The sequence below is a fragment of the Rhinoderma darwinii genome, chromosome 5 (genome assembly GCF_050947455.1).
Source record: "Rhinoderma darwinii isolate aRhiDar2 chromosome 5, aRhiDar2.hap1, whole genome shotgun sequence".
Lineage (NCBI taxonomy): Eukaryota > Metazoa > Chordata > Amphibia > Anura > Rhinodermatidae > Rhinoderma > Rhinoderma darwinii.
The window spans coordinates 77,265,284-77,281,626 of record NC_134691.1 but is presented as its reverse complement, the minus strand read 5'-3'; the positions used below and the strand labels follow the sequence as shown (position 1 = coordinate 77,281,626).

The window sequence follows — 16,343 nt, the reverse complement described above, 5'->3', positions numbered from 1 at the left end:
TGCACATACTTGCAGTTCTCACTTCAACCCATGCTTCTAAAGACTCTAGCCCTGGGTAGATCTCAGTTAGAGGTCTTGTTTTAAAGCACCTCAGTCTCCGATACGTTCTTGCTGCTAATGGCTCTAACAGGCTAGCTCTAGCACTACTGGCAGTGAAAGGGTTAAAGAGTAACTGTACTTTTAGAAAACTTTTGATGACATAGCAGAATTTTTTATTAGTGGGGGACAGAGTCCCACCATCGCTGATATGAAGGGGCTGAAGCTCAGCTGAGCACTCTGCACCTTGGGCTGTGATGGGCGCTTTTCGTTAGGCTTAAGATGGGCTCATAGACATTCTATGTGAGCCCTTCTTCAGGCTAATGAGTAGCGACTATCTTAAAACAGAATGTGAAAAAAAAAAAAGGAAAAAATATGATTTGCGGTTTCTGACCATTTTTACTCCTAAAATACATACAAAATTCATTGATATTAGCTCCAATTTTAAATAAGAATGCCCTTAAAGAGGCGAGATCACACTGTGAATTACAGTACAGCGTGATCTCGCGAGATCACGCAGTGCTGTGAAAGTGCCACACAAACTTTACAGAAGTGTCGGGAGTGTGAATAGACATGGCGTCCTGGCTGGAGGTGATGTCTATTCACTCTCAAGAAACTTCAGTAAAGTTAATGTGGGTGTATGTCACAGCACAGCGTGATCTCACGAGATCACACTGTGCTGGATACAAATGGACATGAATGGAGAGAAGTGTATGACGCTGATTGGTCAGCATCATACACTTCTCTTTACAACGCCCACTTGGTCAAAAGTTAAAAAACGCCCAGTTGGGCATTAAGAAACGAATTAGAAATAAATCTAAAACTGCTCATAACTTGCTCAAAAATAATAGTTTTTCAAAATAAAAGCCACTATTATCTACATTACAGCGCCGATCAGATTATGTAGGAGATCGGACACTTATAATCTGGTGACAGAGCCTCTTTAAGTCCTGCACAAATTGAAACAAAATATTGCGGTAATTTTTTACAAAAATTCATCTGTAGCATGCAGAATTCCAAAATGCCCAAAACAACCACAGTCATAAACGGTTAAGTGTTGTCTTACCTCTGCTTTCAAGTCAGACCGAATACGGACAACGCATCTTTGTACTGCCATTTGAAATGTAAAGCTAATCACGCCTTTGATTTTGAGTAGGGCATCTTCACAGAGACTCCTTCGAGACTAGTGAGAAAAAAAACAAATTTATCTTTCAACTAAAAGTCAGAAATATTGCAAATAAAGCTCCATAGAGTGAGTAAACGCTGAACTCATTCATAAAATGTGCATGACAAGAATCACCTAGACATCCACTTTATTTCCCAAATTCATTATTCCCATACATATATAAAACTACGCAGATACTCCAATAAGTCAGGTATATAAAAATGCCTATGGCAAATCCTGACATGTATTCTGCAAAGAATTCGCAGCAGAAATCTTAAGTGGACACTCAGATTCCAGCCGCAAATGTGCCTGCAGATTCGAGTGAGGAAAAGCGCCATTTTCATTCAATAGGGTTAATGTGTGGCTTTTCCGTGCAGAATCTATGAGAATAATGAACATGCTCAATCTCGAAGATTCTTTTTTCCACGTCGAGGAGAAAAATCCAAACAGATTTTTTCCGGAGCATGTGAATGTGGTGTAAAATACCCATTTACCTGCTTGGGATGCGGAATGTTAAAAGATTTGATGAGAATGTGTTAACCTTCTTTAATTGGTTCCCGACCGCTGGCTGTGTATTCACGGCCAGCGGTCAGGGTCCTTAAAACCCGCGCCATAGACTATTTACGGCATGGGTTATAACTTGCTGCCTGAGCAATCGGGCAGCTGAATGTCGGGTTTTCGGCTGTCAGTGACTGCCGGGTACCCTGAGGAGAAGATCGAAGCAGCTTATGCTGCTTCTGTCTTCTCCGATAACTTTTACACAGCACTCAATGAACGCTGTGTATAGGAATAGAGGCAGTGGCTGCGCCGCTGTCTCTATTGATCCCGGTGATCATGTGACTGGTCACATGATCGCCGGGTGCTGTTAGTGGCAGGCTGCTGCTGGGTCTTACTAGACCCAGCACAGCCCTATTAGTGACATTCATCACTATGAGAGGGCTCATTTCCCCTGTAACTGGGGCTGCTGTGCAGCCCCAGTGGAAAAAGATGGTGTAAAAGAAAGAAAACAAATAAAGTTCCCCAAAGGTCTTTTCTGACCTTTGAGGGACAGACCATAGAGATAAAAAAATAAAAGTTAAGTAAAGTGCAAATATTTTTTAGAAATACACATAAAATCCCCCCCCCCCCCCGCCAATCATTGTCGTAACGCTAGCCCTGAACCAATTACCCTAATATAGACATGTAACATATTAAAATTTCCGGTAGACAATGACGATCACAAATAAAAGGTATATTTTAGGGTAAAACTAGATTACCAAAAAAAAAATAGCTGAAAAGTAAAAAAAGCTTATTATTTTACCATTATTTACAAACTTTAAGCCTAAAAATACTAAAATAGCAAAAAGGACGTGTATAAAAATCATAAAAGAAACCTGCATTGTCTACAGAAAAAACATGGCAAAAATCCCAACAAATAAAAAAGTTATAGCCATTTAACGAATGTGTGCTAAAAATGGCTAAACGGTGTCTGGTCCTGAAGGCTCAAAATAGCCTGGTCCTGAACCGGTTAAAAAGTAGTCTGCTTTTTTTCGAGAAATAGCACCAATCTTGTACATGGGCGGTGTCTGGTATAGCAGCGCATGCTCATTTACTTGAATGGGGTGGTGCTGTAATAGTAGGCTCTGTTCACATTGGAGTCAGAAACTCAGTTTGGAGTGTCTGTCCGGGGAGATTTGTTTCCATTAATCCATGTAGCAGAATAACAGAAAGCCCTTTGGCAGATGTGTATAGAGCCTTAAGATCCTCTTACACGGCCCGATATGGACCGTGAAAACAAGCGCGTATTAACGAGACAGCACATTGATCGGCGCTCATTTGCTCCTTTCACAAGGAGCAATGCATGGGGTGAGCGATCGTTACTACGATCGCTCGTCCTCATGCATTTCTATCAGGAGCACAGCTCACCGTTTTCTTTCAAGTATCGATGACCGTTAAAAAGTGAGTATTAAGGCCTCCTCATGTTTGGAGTGTAAAGCTTCACTTCTCAGACTTGCTTGGCGACAACAAGCAAAATTGCTAGTGAAGGTAAAACACAATCCTACAAATAAATAGAATTGGTTTTATTTCAAACAAATGATATTACAAGTCCTCCTAGTATGAATTCCAGATCCCCAGTAACACAAGAAGTTGAATACTTCTAAAAAAACGTACGCATTTGGTTACATTTATGGAGCATAAATTGGAAAGGATGATTCTGGATTGAAAACACACAACTGGCCCTCGGTCCTGGCAGACAAGCTGTTAAATCAAATCATCTATGCTTGGTTAGTCAGGGAACAACCTTGACATGTGTTCTCCACTCGTGACTAAAAGGTACAATGCTTACATGTTAAAAAAAAAAAATACAAAATCGAAGTAGATAAAGTAAACTGTAAATCATAAGTCATAGCTGGAAAGCCAAGAGTTGTTTGCTCCATATGATAAGGAAAGCATTTCCCCTTGGTTGGGCTCTGATTGACTGAAGTGCTCATTGCAAAGCAGTTAGTGTTTAGTTCTCTGTTTATCAGACACCTTGCATGCCTGCTGACGGAACGCATCAAAGCAGATGTTGCAACCCTTCAGCAAATCGCAGATCACAAGCGCTGTGCACCGCATTCATTCTACTCGCTCCAAAGTCAAACAGTCTTTTCAAACAAGCGGCCTGGTTTCATACTTGAAGGATGAATACGATTTCTGGCAGACACGTACCTACTGATTTCTTAGAAAACAACAGCAGGAGGTCATTTGCATTCATGTTTTGTGCATGCTTTTGTGTTGCTCCTTCAATGTGGAACTAAGTGGGGCACAGAAGAAAGTGAATACAAAAGAGAAGCAAGATCTTGTACCGTTGTCTGGAGACACCTGGGACCCCCTCCTATGTGACAGTGGGACCTCCAATTACATCAACGCTATAAATCGAAGCAAGCTTTAGTAATAACAAAAGCAAAATATATTCTCATCACCACTGAAGGCAAAATCCAGTAAAGAAGTTCACCATGGTCGTTATTCACTAGGGAGTCCTTCTGACTTCATTAAAAGGGTTGTTTGCTTAGGAAGACCTCTGCCCATGTGACCTATCAGTGTATATCTATCTCTGCCTGCCAGTCAGAGCAAAAAGCAGCAGCAAAGGCACTGACAGCCCCCCCCCCCCCCCCCCAGCAATGGGATAGCTAGGGGGCTACGTTGCAGGAGGGGTTTCCTCACTGGACAACCCCTTTAATACCTATTTACGCAGGCTGATCTGCTAAGGACAGTCCGATTACGTTTTGATTGGTGCTTAGTTTAGTGTATTTCTTTGCTCTTGTGGAGATCCAGCATTGTCAACCATATAGCGGAAAAGGGCCATTTGGTATATATTGATAAATGAGTCCAGAACTCTTGTTCAAACTGCCTAGCAAAAGGGTGGCTGACACAGCTTTGTAGACGGCCAGGGAGCCCCTGCTAGAGGTCTTCTTTAAGTTTATGTGGTAGGACAAATGTCTCTTTTCTTCTTAGATCCTCCCTTACAGTGATCGTTTTATGCCCAGGCTGAAATAATTGAGCACGAGACAGAATTATGTGAAACCCATATGACCATACGCCAGTTATTTTCCATGATCACCCTATAAACATGGCGGTACATTTCCGCTGACTGGGCACATTATTTCTAAGGTGGGAGGGCGGTAAGCAGCTGTCTGATTGATGTCTTCGGTCAGGGGGCCGTCTGGCTGTCCCTATAGACCTGCAATTTTCATGCAAAAAACAAAACAAACCCCAAAGCGTGAAATATTTGACGCTGTTTTTTAGTAATCTAGCCTAGCAGCTGTGGAGACTTATCTCCATGGCCAAATGTGCCACTATAGTAAATAAGCTTTTAAAAAATAAGTAGTAGCTTTTCATGTCGCACCACAACACAGCTTTCCATAGAATCAGTCCTAGGAACATTTTCCAAGAACGGTTATGTAAATATGCCTTTAAGTCCCGTATGGGGGCTCCTATGCGGATTTGCTGCTTGCTAATGATGTTCGTCTCTTGACCAGTTATAGTACTTCTCGGCCAATAAGGCAGGAAGCACCAGCTAAAGAAGGTGATCAAATGTGCGCTTACCGTGTCATCAAGGCCGTCAATATGCAGGACCACAGTTTTGGCACGTTTATTTGTTGCTCCAAGGAAAAATTGGGCCTTCCGTCGTCTAGAGTTCATCTCGTTCATAGAAGCTCCATCTGCTGTGCTGGATGACTGGAGAATATCATAGACTTCTGTGGCAAGAAACTGTGTGTCCCCTGGTGTGGTAGTCCTGCATCAAGACAAAACCTCGAATATTACATACTGTAGATACAGTTTGCAGACCCTGTAGAATGGAGCCATAGGCACTCTGTGTACCACCATATTACAGGGATATTCTTCAGAGTTTGCCATGACAGAAAAAAAACCTCAGTATGAAGGTGTATTAAACGCGAGATAATATGGAGGTAAAGAAGAGCCCTATAAAAGGATCAGAGGTTGTACATAGCCACAATACATCCATATGCATGAGGCCTAAAGCAAGACTTCAGTCACTTCAAATCACTATTTACACTAGGGCTGGGCGATTATGCCAAAAAATAAAATCTTGATTTTCAATTTGAATCTCTATTTTCTTATTTTTTTCCGTTTATTTAACAATAATACCAAGAGATAAATTTAATACATTTTCTTTATTGTACGTAACTTCACTACTTTATCAGAAATACAATTGGAAAAATGTTTGTCTAATGGATTGTAACTTCTGTGCTCCCCGGCAGGGAACAGGTTAACAGAATCTATAATAAATTATGCTCTGCGTACACCATCATCCCCCTCTGCCTGTCACCACCTCAGCTCGTCTGCGACATTGCAGGCGAGAGCAGTGTAAATTGCATCAGGACGCAGCAGATAGCGCCGAGCGGGCACTCTGGGGCGAGATTAACCCCTTAAGGACGCAGCCTAGTTTGGGCCTTAAGGCTCAGAGCCCATTTTTCAAATCTGACATATTTCACTTTATGTGGTAATAACGTCGGAATGCTTAAACCTATCCAAGCGATTCTGAGATTGTTTTCTCGTGACACTTTGGGCTTCATGTTTGTGGTAAAATTTGGTAGATATATTCAGTCTTTATTTGTGAAAAATTGCAAAATTTAGAGAAAATTTACAAAAAATAGAATTTTTCTGAATTTAAATGCATCTGCTTGAAAAACAGACGGTTATACCACCCAAAATAGTTACTAGTTCACATTTCCCATATGTCTACTTTAGATTGGCATCGTTTTTTGAACATTATTTGATTTTTCTTGGACGTTACAAGGCTTAGAACATAAACAGCAATTTCTCATATTTTTAAGAAAATTTCAAAAGCCTTTTTTTGAAGGTACATGTTCAGTTCTGAAGTGGATTTGAGGGGCCTATGTATTAGAAACCCCCATAAAACACCCCATTTTAAAAACTAGACCCCTCAAAGTATTCAAAACAGCATATAGAAAGTTATTTAACCCTTCAGGCATTTCACAGGAATTAAAGCAAAGTGGAAATGAAATTTTCAAATTTCATTTTTTCTACTGAATTTCAATTTTATTAATTTTTTTTCTGTAACAGAGAAGTTTTTACCAGAGAAACAATACTAAATATGTATTGTCCAGATTCTGCAGTTTTTAGAAATGTCCCACATGTGGCCCTACTGCGCTCGTGGACTAAAACACAAGCCCTAGAAGCAAAGAAGCAGCTAGTACATTTTGAGGCCTCTTTTTTATTAGAATATATTTTAGGCAGCATGCCAGGTTTGAAGAGGTGTTGAGGTATCAAAACAATGGAAAGCCACCAAAAGTGACCCCATTTTGGAAATTACACCCCTCAAGGAATTCATTTATGGTTTTTGTTATTATTTTGACCACACAGTTTTTTCACAGCACCTATTTGAATTGGGCTGTGAAATGAAAAAAATGATATTTTTTCCAATAAGATGTCATTTTTGATCAAAATTTCTTATTTTCACAGGGAACAAAATACCCCATTTTGTTGCCCAATTTGTCCTTAGTGCGGTAATACCACATTTGTGGTGATAAACTGCCGTTTGGGCCCATGGGAGGGCTCAGAAGGAAAGGAGCGCTATGTGTTTGTTGGAGTCCAGATTTTGCTGGATTGGTTTTCGGGTGCCATGTCGCATTTGCAGAGCCCCAGAGGTATCAAAGCAATGGAAACCCACCAGAAGTGACCCCATTTTGGAAACTACACCCCTCAAGGAATTTATTTATGGTTTTTGTTATCATTTTGACCGCACAGTTTTTTCACAGCACCTATTTGAATTGGGCTGTGAAATAAAAAAATGATATGTTTTCCAATAAGATGTCATTTTTGATCAAAATTTCTTATTTTCACAAGGAACAACATACCCCATTTTGTTGCCCAATTTGTCCTGACTGCAGCAATACCCCATTTGTGGTGATAAACTGCCGTTTAGGCCCATGGGAGGGCTCAGAAGGAAAGGACCACCATTTGGCCTACTGGAGCTTTTCTGGTGCTAAGTCATGTATGCAGAAGCCCCTGAGGTACCAGTAGAGTTGAAACCCCCGAGAAGTGACCCCATTTTAAAAACTACACCCCTTAAGACATTCATCTAGAGGTGTAGTGAGCATTTTGACCCCACAGGTACTGTGTAAAAGATAATGCGCAGCAGATGGTGCAGAGTGAGATTTGCAATTTTATATATATATATATATGGCATGTCAGTGTCCGATATATTGTGCCCAGCATGCGCCACCGGAGATTTACACCCCTTAAATTGTAATGTGGGTTCTCCTGGGTGCGGCAATACCCTACATGTGGCTGTTATCAGCTGCCTGGGCACACGGCAGGGCTTAGAAGGGAAGGACCACCATTTGGCCTACTGGAGCTTTTCTGGTGCTAAGTCATGTATGCAGAAGCCCCTGAGGTACCAGTACAGTTGAAACCCCCGAGAAGTGACCCCATTTTAAAAACTACACCCCTTAAGACATTCATCTAGAGGTGTAGTGAGCATTTTGACCCCACAGGTACTGTGTAATAGATAATGCGCAGCAGATGGTGCAGTGTGAGATTTGCAATTTTATATATATATATATATGCCATTTCAGTGTCCAATATAGTGTGCCCAGCATGCGCCACCGGAGATATACACCCCTTAAATTGTAATGTGGGTTCTCCTGGGTACGGCAATACCCTACATGTGGCTGTTATCAGCTGCCTGGGCATACGGCAGGGCTCAGAAGGGAAAGATGAGGGGGGTAAGCTGTGCGGAGTGCATCAGGGTAAATTAAAAATCAAGGGATGTATGATACATTTTAAAACAATCTTTCATACAGAGCCCTGGTTTTTCGGGACACGTGTCACATTGGTATATTGTGTTCTTCCTTATCCCCCTCTTATAGCAGACTCTGCACCTCTTTTGACGCTTTCCCTTTCCACCGGTTTGGGGAACTTCTCCTGGAAAGTGTTGCCCTGGTACGATGCGTGTGGCCTCGCTTCCAGAAGTACTGGGTGCCCCCCTTCCTGGTCCCTAAACATTAGATCTTGAAATTCCAGGAAAGTTCCCCTCTGGCCTGCACATCGACGTAGCACGTACGCATTGTACAAAGCCATCTGTATGATGTGCCCGGCCAGCTTCTTATACCACACCGCATGGCACTGTAGGGCTTCAGGACTTGATTTGACAAGTCCATCCCTCCCATGTACCTATTGTAGTCCAGGATGCAGTCTGATTTGGGGGTGGCCTTTCCTTCATATAGCCTAAACCTGTAGGTATACCCGGATGCACTCTCGCAGCTTATACATCTTCACGCCATACCTTGCCCTCTTACCCGGCAGGTACTCGCAGAATTGAACCCTCCCTTTAAAATCTACCAAGGACTCATCAATAGAAATACACTTCTCGGGGGTGTATGTTTGGGAAAACCGGGCACTGAAACGGTCTAATAGGGGTCTCCGTTTATACAAACGGTCAAAACTGGGGTCATCTCGGGGTGGGCACGGCTCATTATCAGTATAATGTAAGAAGCGAAGTATTGCCTCATTTATTTATTTTTTTAGGTTCCAGTTCAGTTCTGAAGTTGCTTTGAGGGGCCCATATATTAGAAACCCCTATCAAACACCCCATTTTAGAAACTAGACCCCTCAAAGTATTCACAACAGCATTTAGAAAGTTTATGAACCCTTTAGGTGTTTCACAGGAATTTAGAGCAAAGTAGAGGTGAAATTTACTTTTTTTTTTTTGTCAGAAAATCCTCTTTATACCATTTTTTTTATAACACAAAAGGTTTTACCAGAGAAACGCAACGCAATACTTATTGGCCAGATTCTGCAGTTTTGAGAAATATCCCACATGTGGCCCTCGGGCGGTAATGGACTGAAGCGCCGGCCTCTGAAGCAAAGGAACACCTATTGGATTTTGAGCCCTCCTTTTTATTAGGCACCATGTCCGGTTTGAAGAGGTCTTGTGGTGCCAAAACATTGGAAACCCCCCAAAAGTGACCCCAATTTGGAAACTAGACCCCCTTGAGGAATCCATTGTAGTTTTCTTGGGGTGCATGCGGCTTTTTGATCAGTTTTTATTCTATTTTTAGGTGGCGTGGTGACTAAAAAACAGCAATTCTACTATTGTTTTTTTATTCAATTTTTTTTACAGCGTACACCGTGCGCTATAAATGACATATTCACTTTATTCTGCGGGGCGATACGATTACGGCGATACCAGATGTTTATAGTTTTTTTTATGTCTTATTGCGTTTGCACAATAAAATATGTTTTGTAAACAATCATTCACTTTTTGTGTTACCTTATTCTAAGAGCCATAACGTTTTTATTTTTCAATCAATCAAGCCGTGCGAGGACTTATTTTTTGCGTAACGAACTGTAGTTTCCATCAGGACCATTTTTAGGTACATGCGACTTTTTGATCTCTTTTTATTCCATTTTTTGGGAGGTGAAGTGACCAAACAATTGTTATTGTGGTACGGTTTATAATTTATTTTTTTTACGGCGTTCACCGTGCGGGATAAATAACAAAATAATTTTGTAGTTCAGGCCGTTACGGACGCGGCGATACCAATTATGTATAGTTTATTTGTTTGTTTATATATTTTTATTAATAATAAATGACTGATAAGGTAAAAAGGGGGATTTTTACTTTTAATACTTTTATTTTCTTATTTTTACACAACTTTTTTTAACTTTTTTTTTACTTTATTACTTTGTCCCACTAGGGGACTTGAGGGCAGGAGGCCCTGATTGCAATTCTAATACACTGCACTACATGCGTAGTGCAGTGTATTAGAACTGTCAGCTACTCACTGACAGCAAGCATAGTGGGTCCTGACGTTGTCAGGACCCACTAGGCTTCCGTCTATGGCATAGCCGGACGCCATTGTTTGGTGTCCGGTTGCCATAGTCACCATCGCCGGCCGCTATCGTGTAGCAGGCCGGCGATGGCGGATTAACCCCTAAGAAGCCGCGATCGCTATTGAACGCGGCTTCTGAGGGGTTAATCGGCGGGGGAGCTCCGCGATCGGTCCCGGCACATTGAGCAGTGATAGTCTGCTGTCGGAAACAGCAGCTATCACAGCTCATGAACGCGCCCCGCGCGAACGGCGCCGTGTTTACTCCATGACATGCTATTATGTCATGGAGCGCGAACGATGCACTTACCATGACATAATAGTATGTCCTGGAGCGTTAAGGGGTTAAATTATAGTGTCAGAAGTCTGAAGCAGGACCCTGTCAGTACCGGCCCCACGATTGTGTTTTAATAAAAGGACATTAAAGAGGCTCTGTCACCAGATTCTCAAATCCTTATCTCCTATTGCATGTGATCGGCGCTGCAATGTATATAAGAGTAAAGTTTTTATTTTTTTTAAAAAAATGTTCATTTTTGGCCAAGTTATGAGCAATTTTATATATATGCAAATGAGGTTTGAAATGGACAAGTGGGCGTGTTTTTTTCGTTATGTCCAACTGGGCGTGTATTGTGTTTTTAACTGGGCGTGTTTACGTGTATGACGCTGACCAATCAGTGACCAGTCAGCGTCATACACTCCTCTCCATTAATTTACACAGCAGCGATGTGCAGCCACATACACAGAGATTAACGTTACTGCAGTGTTCTGATAATGAATACACATGAAATCCAGCCTGGACGTCATGTGTATTCATTATCAGGACACTTCAGAATCTTTTCTGTGAGATTTGCAGCAAGGCAAACTAAATCTCATTTATCTCCGAAATCTCGCGAGATTTCGTTTCCCGTGCTAGAAATCTCAAAGAAAAGAGTCAGAAGTGTCAGGATTCTGAATACACATGACGTCCAGGCTGGATTTCATGTGTATTCATTATCAGGACACTGCATTAACGTTAATCTCTGTTTATGTGGCTGCAGATCGCTGCTGTGTAAATCAATGTAGAGGAGTGTATGATGCTGACTGGTCACCGATTGGTCAGCGTCATACACGTAAACACGCCCAGTTAAAAACACAATACACGCCCAGTTGGACATACGAAAAAAAAACGCCCAGTTGTCCATTTCAAACCTCATTTGCATATATATATATATATATATATATATAAAAAATAGCTCATAACTTGGCCAAAAATGAACGTTTTTTAAAAAAAACAAAAAACTTTACTGTTATCTACATTGCAGCGCCGATCACATGCAATAGGAGATAGGGATTTCAGAATATGGTGACAGAGCCTCTAAGGCTGGATTCACGCGACCATGATTGGACCGTGAAAAACGGTCTGTGTCTCAGCCGGATTTCCCAGCCGATCACGGTACATGTGAAAGGGACTCCTGGCATCATAGTCATTTAGGCTACAATCACACGACAGTGAAAAAAAATGACCATTAAAAACTGATCAATTGTCAGTTTTTCATGTCCATTTTGCATCAGTGTCTCTACAAATGGATTTCCTTAGTCAGGGTTGTTTTTGTCCCAATCCCCTGAAAACACCAAAGTGCCCATTTACATATTGCCGCAATGTCCCTTTATATAGTGCAACACTGCCACATATAGTGAAATCGTGCCACTCCCCCATATAGTACCACACACCCTAGCAGATAGCACCCCCCTTGCATATGGAACCCAATCCCCCTTGTAGTTCGCAGCACCACCTCCTTGTAGTTTGCAGCATCACCCCTTCCTTGTAGATCGCACCCCTACATGTAGATCGCAGCGGCCCCCCATCTTTCTTGTAAATAGCGCCACTGTAGCTGCCACTAGGAGCTGAATCCCCGGCCAGGGGTTGACAAAGCTCTGACCAGTGATTCAGCTCCTAGTGGGAGCTATAATGGCGCTATCTAAAAAAAAAAAAGGATGGTGGGGGGGGATTTCTGCTATCTACAGCGGGGTGGTGGCACTATCTACAAGGAGGGGTCGGGGGGGATCTACAGGGCGTTGTGGCTATATACGAGGAGTCCCTACTTCCCCACGGAAGGGACAGAACGGGGCGACGGCACCACTTAAGAATCGATTCAACGATTCTGTTAAAAAACAGAATCCTACAATTATTAATGATATGAAACAATATCTACAACAAAACAAAAAGTAATGACAATATCAGACAACCAGTCTATTCCACCATCAATTGAGGCTACATCCAGACGTAGTGACATTTTTCCGCTGTAGATTTGTTGCATCGAAAAGGGTGAAAATCCACAGTATTTCCGCAACATAATCGGCATTCTGGGAAATTTTCAAAACCCCATCCACATTGTACTGTCATTTGTGGATTTCTGGAGCAGAATCCGCAACATCAAAACATACCCAGACAAGATACAATTAGAACTTAGGGTAAAAAAAAAAAAATATAGCAACAGACATAATCCACCTATGCAAAAAAAAAAAAAAAAGCAAGCCTAGAAGTAAAAGTCATCAGAAACGCTGGAGAAAATTCCTGTGTGATGTCGGAGAGATTTGCACCTTTAAGGGACAGCTGATAATTAGACTTGTACTACATTAACGCTCCTAATCACACTAAGTGAATGCTAATTTGGAACAACAGATTACAGCAGTGGATTTTCTTCGGCTTGTTAAAGAGGCAGATGATCTGGCCAAGGCTCCCTCTTATTTTTTTCACAGGCAGATCGTTATTTAACATGTCGATTATCTGAAGCTATAGATGAAGAAAAAAAAAAAAAAAAGTTAATTAAAAAACTTTGGCCTTCGGACTATAAAGCAAAGAGCTGTTACCGGAGGGAATGTCCTTCTTTACAGACCATAAAATTCAATTATTAAATAACAGTTGAGGCTGCTAGTTTTAATGTAGTTCATATGGACACATTAAAATGTGTGAAGCATGCAGAAATACCAGCATTGACAAACTCCTCTGCTCTTTATTCTGCTCAGCATCCGATGCACTCAGTGTTATGTCTACATAGAACTGTGGAAGGTGTCACTTCTGCTCTTCCGAAAAGTCAAGTAAATATGTCTTTAAGCTTGACTTGAAGTCAGACTTGACATTCTAGGTTTCTGCTGACAAAGAGTTCCCAAGTTGACATAACATAAATGTCTTTAAAGTTTAGTTTCCTTGTGGAAACCAGATTAGACCTTCACTGCCGGGGGCCTGCAAAAAAAAGATTTCCTCATACGAGTGGAGTGCAGTCAGGCAAACAGTGCTGAATGGGTTAACGCACAAAACGTCTTGCTGCAGGAAAGAAGCGTCTACAAGACATTGTTCAGATACTCTCCGAAAGTATAAATTAGTTGCGGCAGATTTTATTAAAGCTAATGGTAATTGGGAGGGTAAATCATCGTTAATGTACTCTTTAACCTTTACGCTGTCTTTATGATCGGTGTGCGCTCTCGTGACATTTTTTTTTTTTAATGTCAAAGGATTTGAATTTGTCACCAGAATTTCATGTCGTGTCACTCACCCTAAAATAGAATAGACCCGAACTTATCAAGACATATAAATCCCTTATATTTTCTTGTTCTACGTTTTGCTTATCAGCTCCCAAACCTACCACGACTTTATTTAATACTGACCGGAAGTTGTATTCATGTTATAATAAAAAATGACAATCAATATAACCAAAAGTGATTGGGAAATGGCACAAACATTGGCCCACTGGACAAATTAAATTTCTCCCCAACCAGAAACAGCTGATAGAAAGCACAGCGTAAAATGGAGGGAATGTTGCCAATTTATCACAGTCTCTCCCTATCACCCACTACAGGGACCAAAATATATATTTTTTAAAAAGTGTCCACCTCCGCAATCCCCCTACTCCAATTCCTTCATTCCAGTTAAGGGGATCAAAATAAACCTCAACAAATAGAGTCTCTGGAATAAGGGTATGATTTAAGAATGACATGCTCTACTGTGACTGGAGACCGTTCCTGTAGCGGTAGAGTGACGCGCGGTTTCATAATGCCATTTTTGGTCACGTGGTCACCATATGTTTCACCTGCACAAGCCATGCGGTTATTGGATGCTCAGCACACTATGGCTAGGAGCTAGCTACTTCATCCAAGTGGGAATGGTAAGTATCTCTAAACTCAAACATAACCCCCGGCTCCTTATTCAGATTTAATTTTATTTCATGCAAAACGAAGACCATTTACTCATGTGTGTCTTTTATGTTACCAAATCAAAACAGAAGTATAACATTAAGGCTTTGTTCACACTAGCGTCAGCGTTCCCTCAAATTGCTGTATCCATACGCCAAATGTTTGGCACCGGCTCAGAAGCTGAGCCGGTGCCATCATCGCCGGATCTGAGCGGTATCTTACAGCTGACATCTGGCTGTAATGGCGGGGACCAAAATTAGCTTCGATCCCCGCTATTAACCCCTTAAGTGCAGCGCTCAAACGCGATCGCTGCACTTAAGGTGTTTGCAGCCCATCGGAACCCCAGCAATGAAATTGCCGGGGGTTCCGGTGGCTGCAATGGCAACCGGAGGCCCAATACTGGCCTCCCAGTCTGCCTAGCTCGGAAACGTAGCCTGATCGGCTTCCGTAGCCGCCGGCAAAATGGCGCCGGCTCAAGAGCTGATCCGGCGTCATCAGTGGTGGAAGTCAGTTGTATGTTACAGCTGACATCCACCTGTAATGGCAGGAATCTGAGCTAGCTCCAATCCCTGCCATTAACCCATTCGATGCAGCAATCGAAAGCGATTGCTGAATCTTAGTGGTTGCTAGCAGATCGCCAGCCCTGACAGGCAATCAGGACTCGCGACTGCTGCTATGGCAACAGGAAACACAATGGCCTCCTGCTCTGCCATTACGGAAGCCGATTAGGCCCCGCCGGGAAGCGAAGCCTAATCTGCTTGCTGTCAGTGAATAACTGACAGATCTAATACATTGCACTACGTAGGTAGTGAAATGTATTAGCAAAAAAAAACATCAGACAGTTGGACCTTCAAGTCTCCCAGTGGGACTTGAAAAAAAAAAAGTGTAAAAAAAAAAAAAGTGAAAAAAAATAAAAGTTTGAAAACAATAAAAGTTTCAAGTAATAAAATAAAACACAATCGACCTTTTTCTCTTATCAAGTCCTTTATTATTGAAAAAAAACAAAAAACTATACCAGAGTTTCTGTTTTTTGGTCACTTTGCCCTACAAATATTGGAACAAAAAGTGATCAAAAAGTCGCACGTGTCCAAAAACGGTACCTATAAATACTATAGCTCGTCTCGCAAAAAACAAGCCCTCCTACAGCTCTGTCGACAAAAAAAATTAAAAAAAGTTATGGTTCTCACAACTTGGCGACAGAAAAAATAAATTCTTTTTGCAAAAGTTATTTTATTGTGCAAAAAGTTGTAAAACATAAAAAAAGTTCTATAAATTAGGTATCGCCGGAATCGTACTCACCCGCAGAATAAAGTTAACATGTCATTTATAACGCATGGTGAACGCTGTATAAAAAAAAAAAACGATGCCAGAATTGCGGTTTTTTGTTTACCTGGCCTTCCAAAAAAATAGGATAAAAGGTGATCAAAAAGTCGCATGTACCCCAAAATGGTACCAATAATAACTACAGCTCATCCTGCAAAAAAAAAGCCCACATACCACTACGTCTATGAAAAAAATAAAATTAGTTAAGGCTCCAATAAGTCAGGAAATAAAAAATATGCCGTTGTGCAGCCCGAGGGGAACATTTCTTCTGTTTCAAGAGGCGATTTATCAAGGCCCTAAAATTAGGGAAC

The 16,343-nt window shown here is 41.5% G+C and overlaps 1 protein-coding gene across 4 annotated transcripts in view; it reads right to left on the bottom strand.

Moving 5' to 3' along the window:
- ARMC1 (armadillo repeat containing 1) overlaps nt 1–16,343 on the bottom strand; it is an 87,749-nt gene that overhangs the window by 13,384 nt on the left and 58,022 nt on the right. For 3 of the 4 annotated variants that reach the window (XM_075826179.1, XM_075826177.1, XM_075826181.1), the window contains 2 exons: nt 5,267–5,456; nt 1,103–1,219 (listed from right to left, as the gene is read on the bottom strand). In XM_075826179.1, the coding sequence (XP_075682294.1) occupies nt 1,103–1,219; nt 5,267–5,456 (307 nt within the window). The remainder of the gene's footprint in view (nt 1–1,102; nt 1,220–5,266; nt 5,457–16,343) is intronic. The other variant, XM_075826180.1, reaches the window with a different exon arrangement.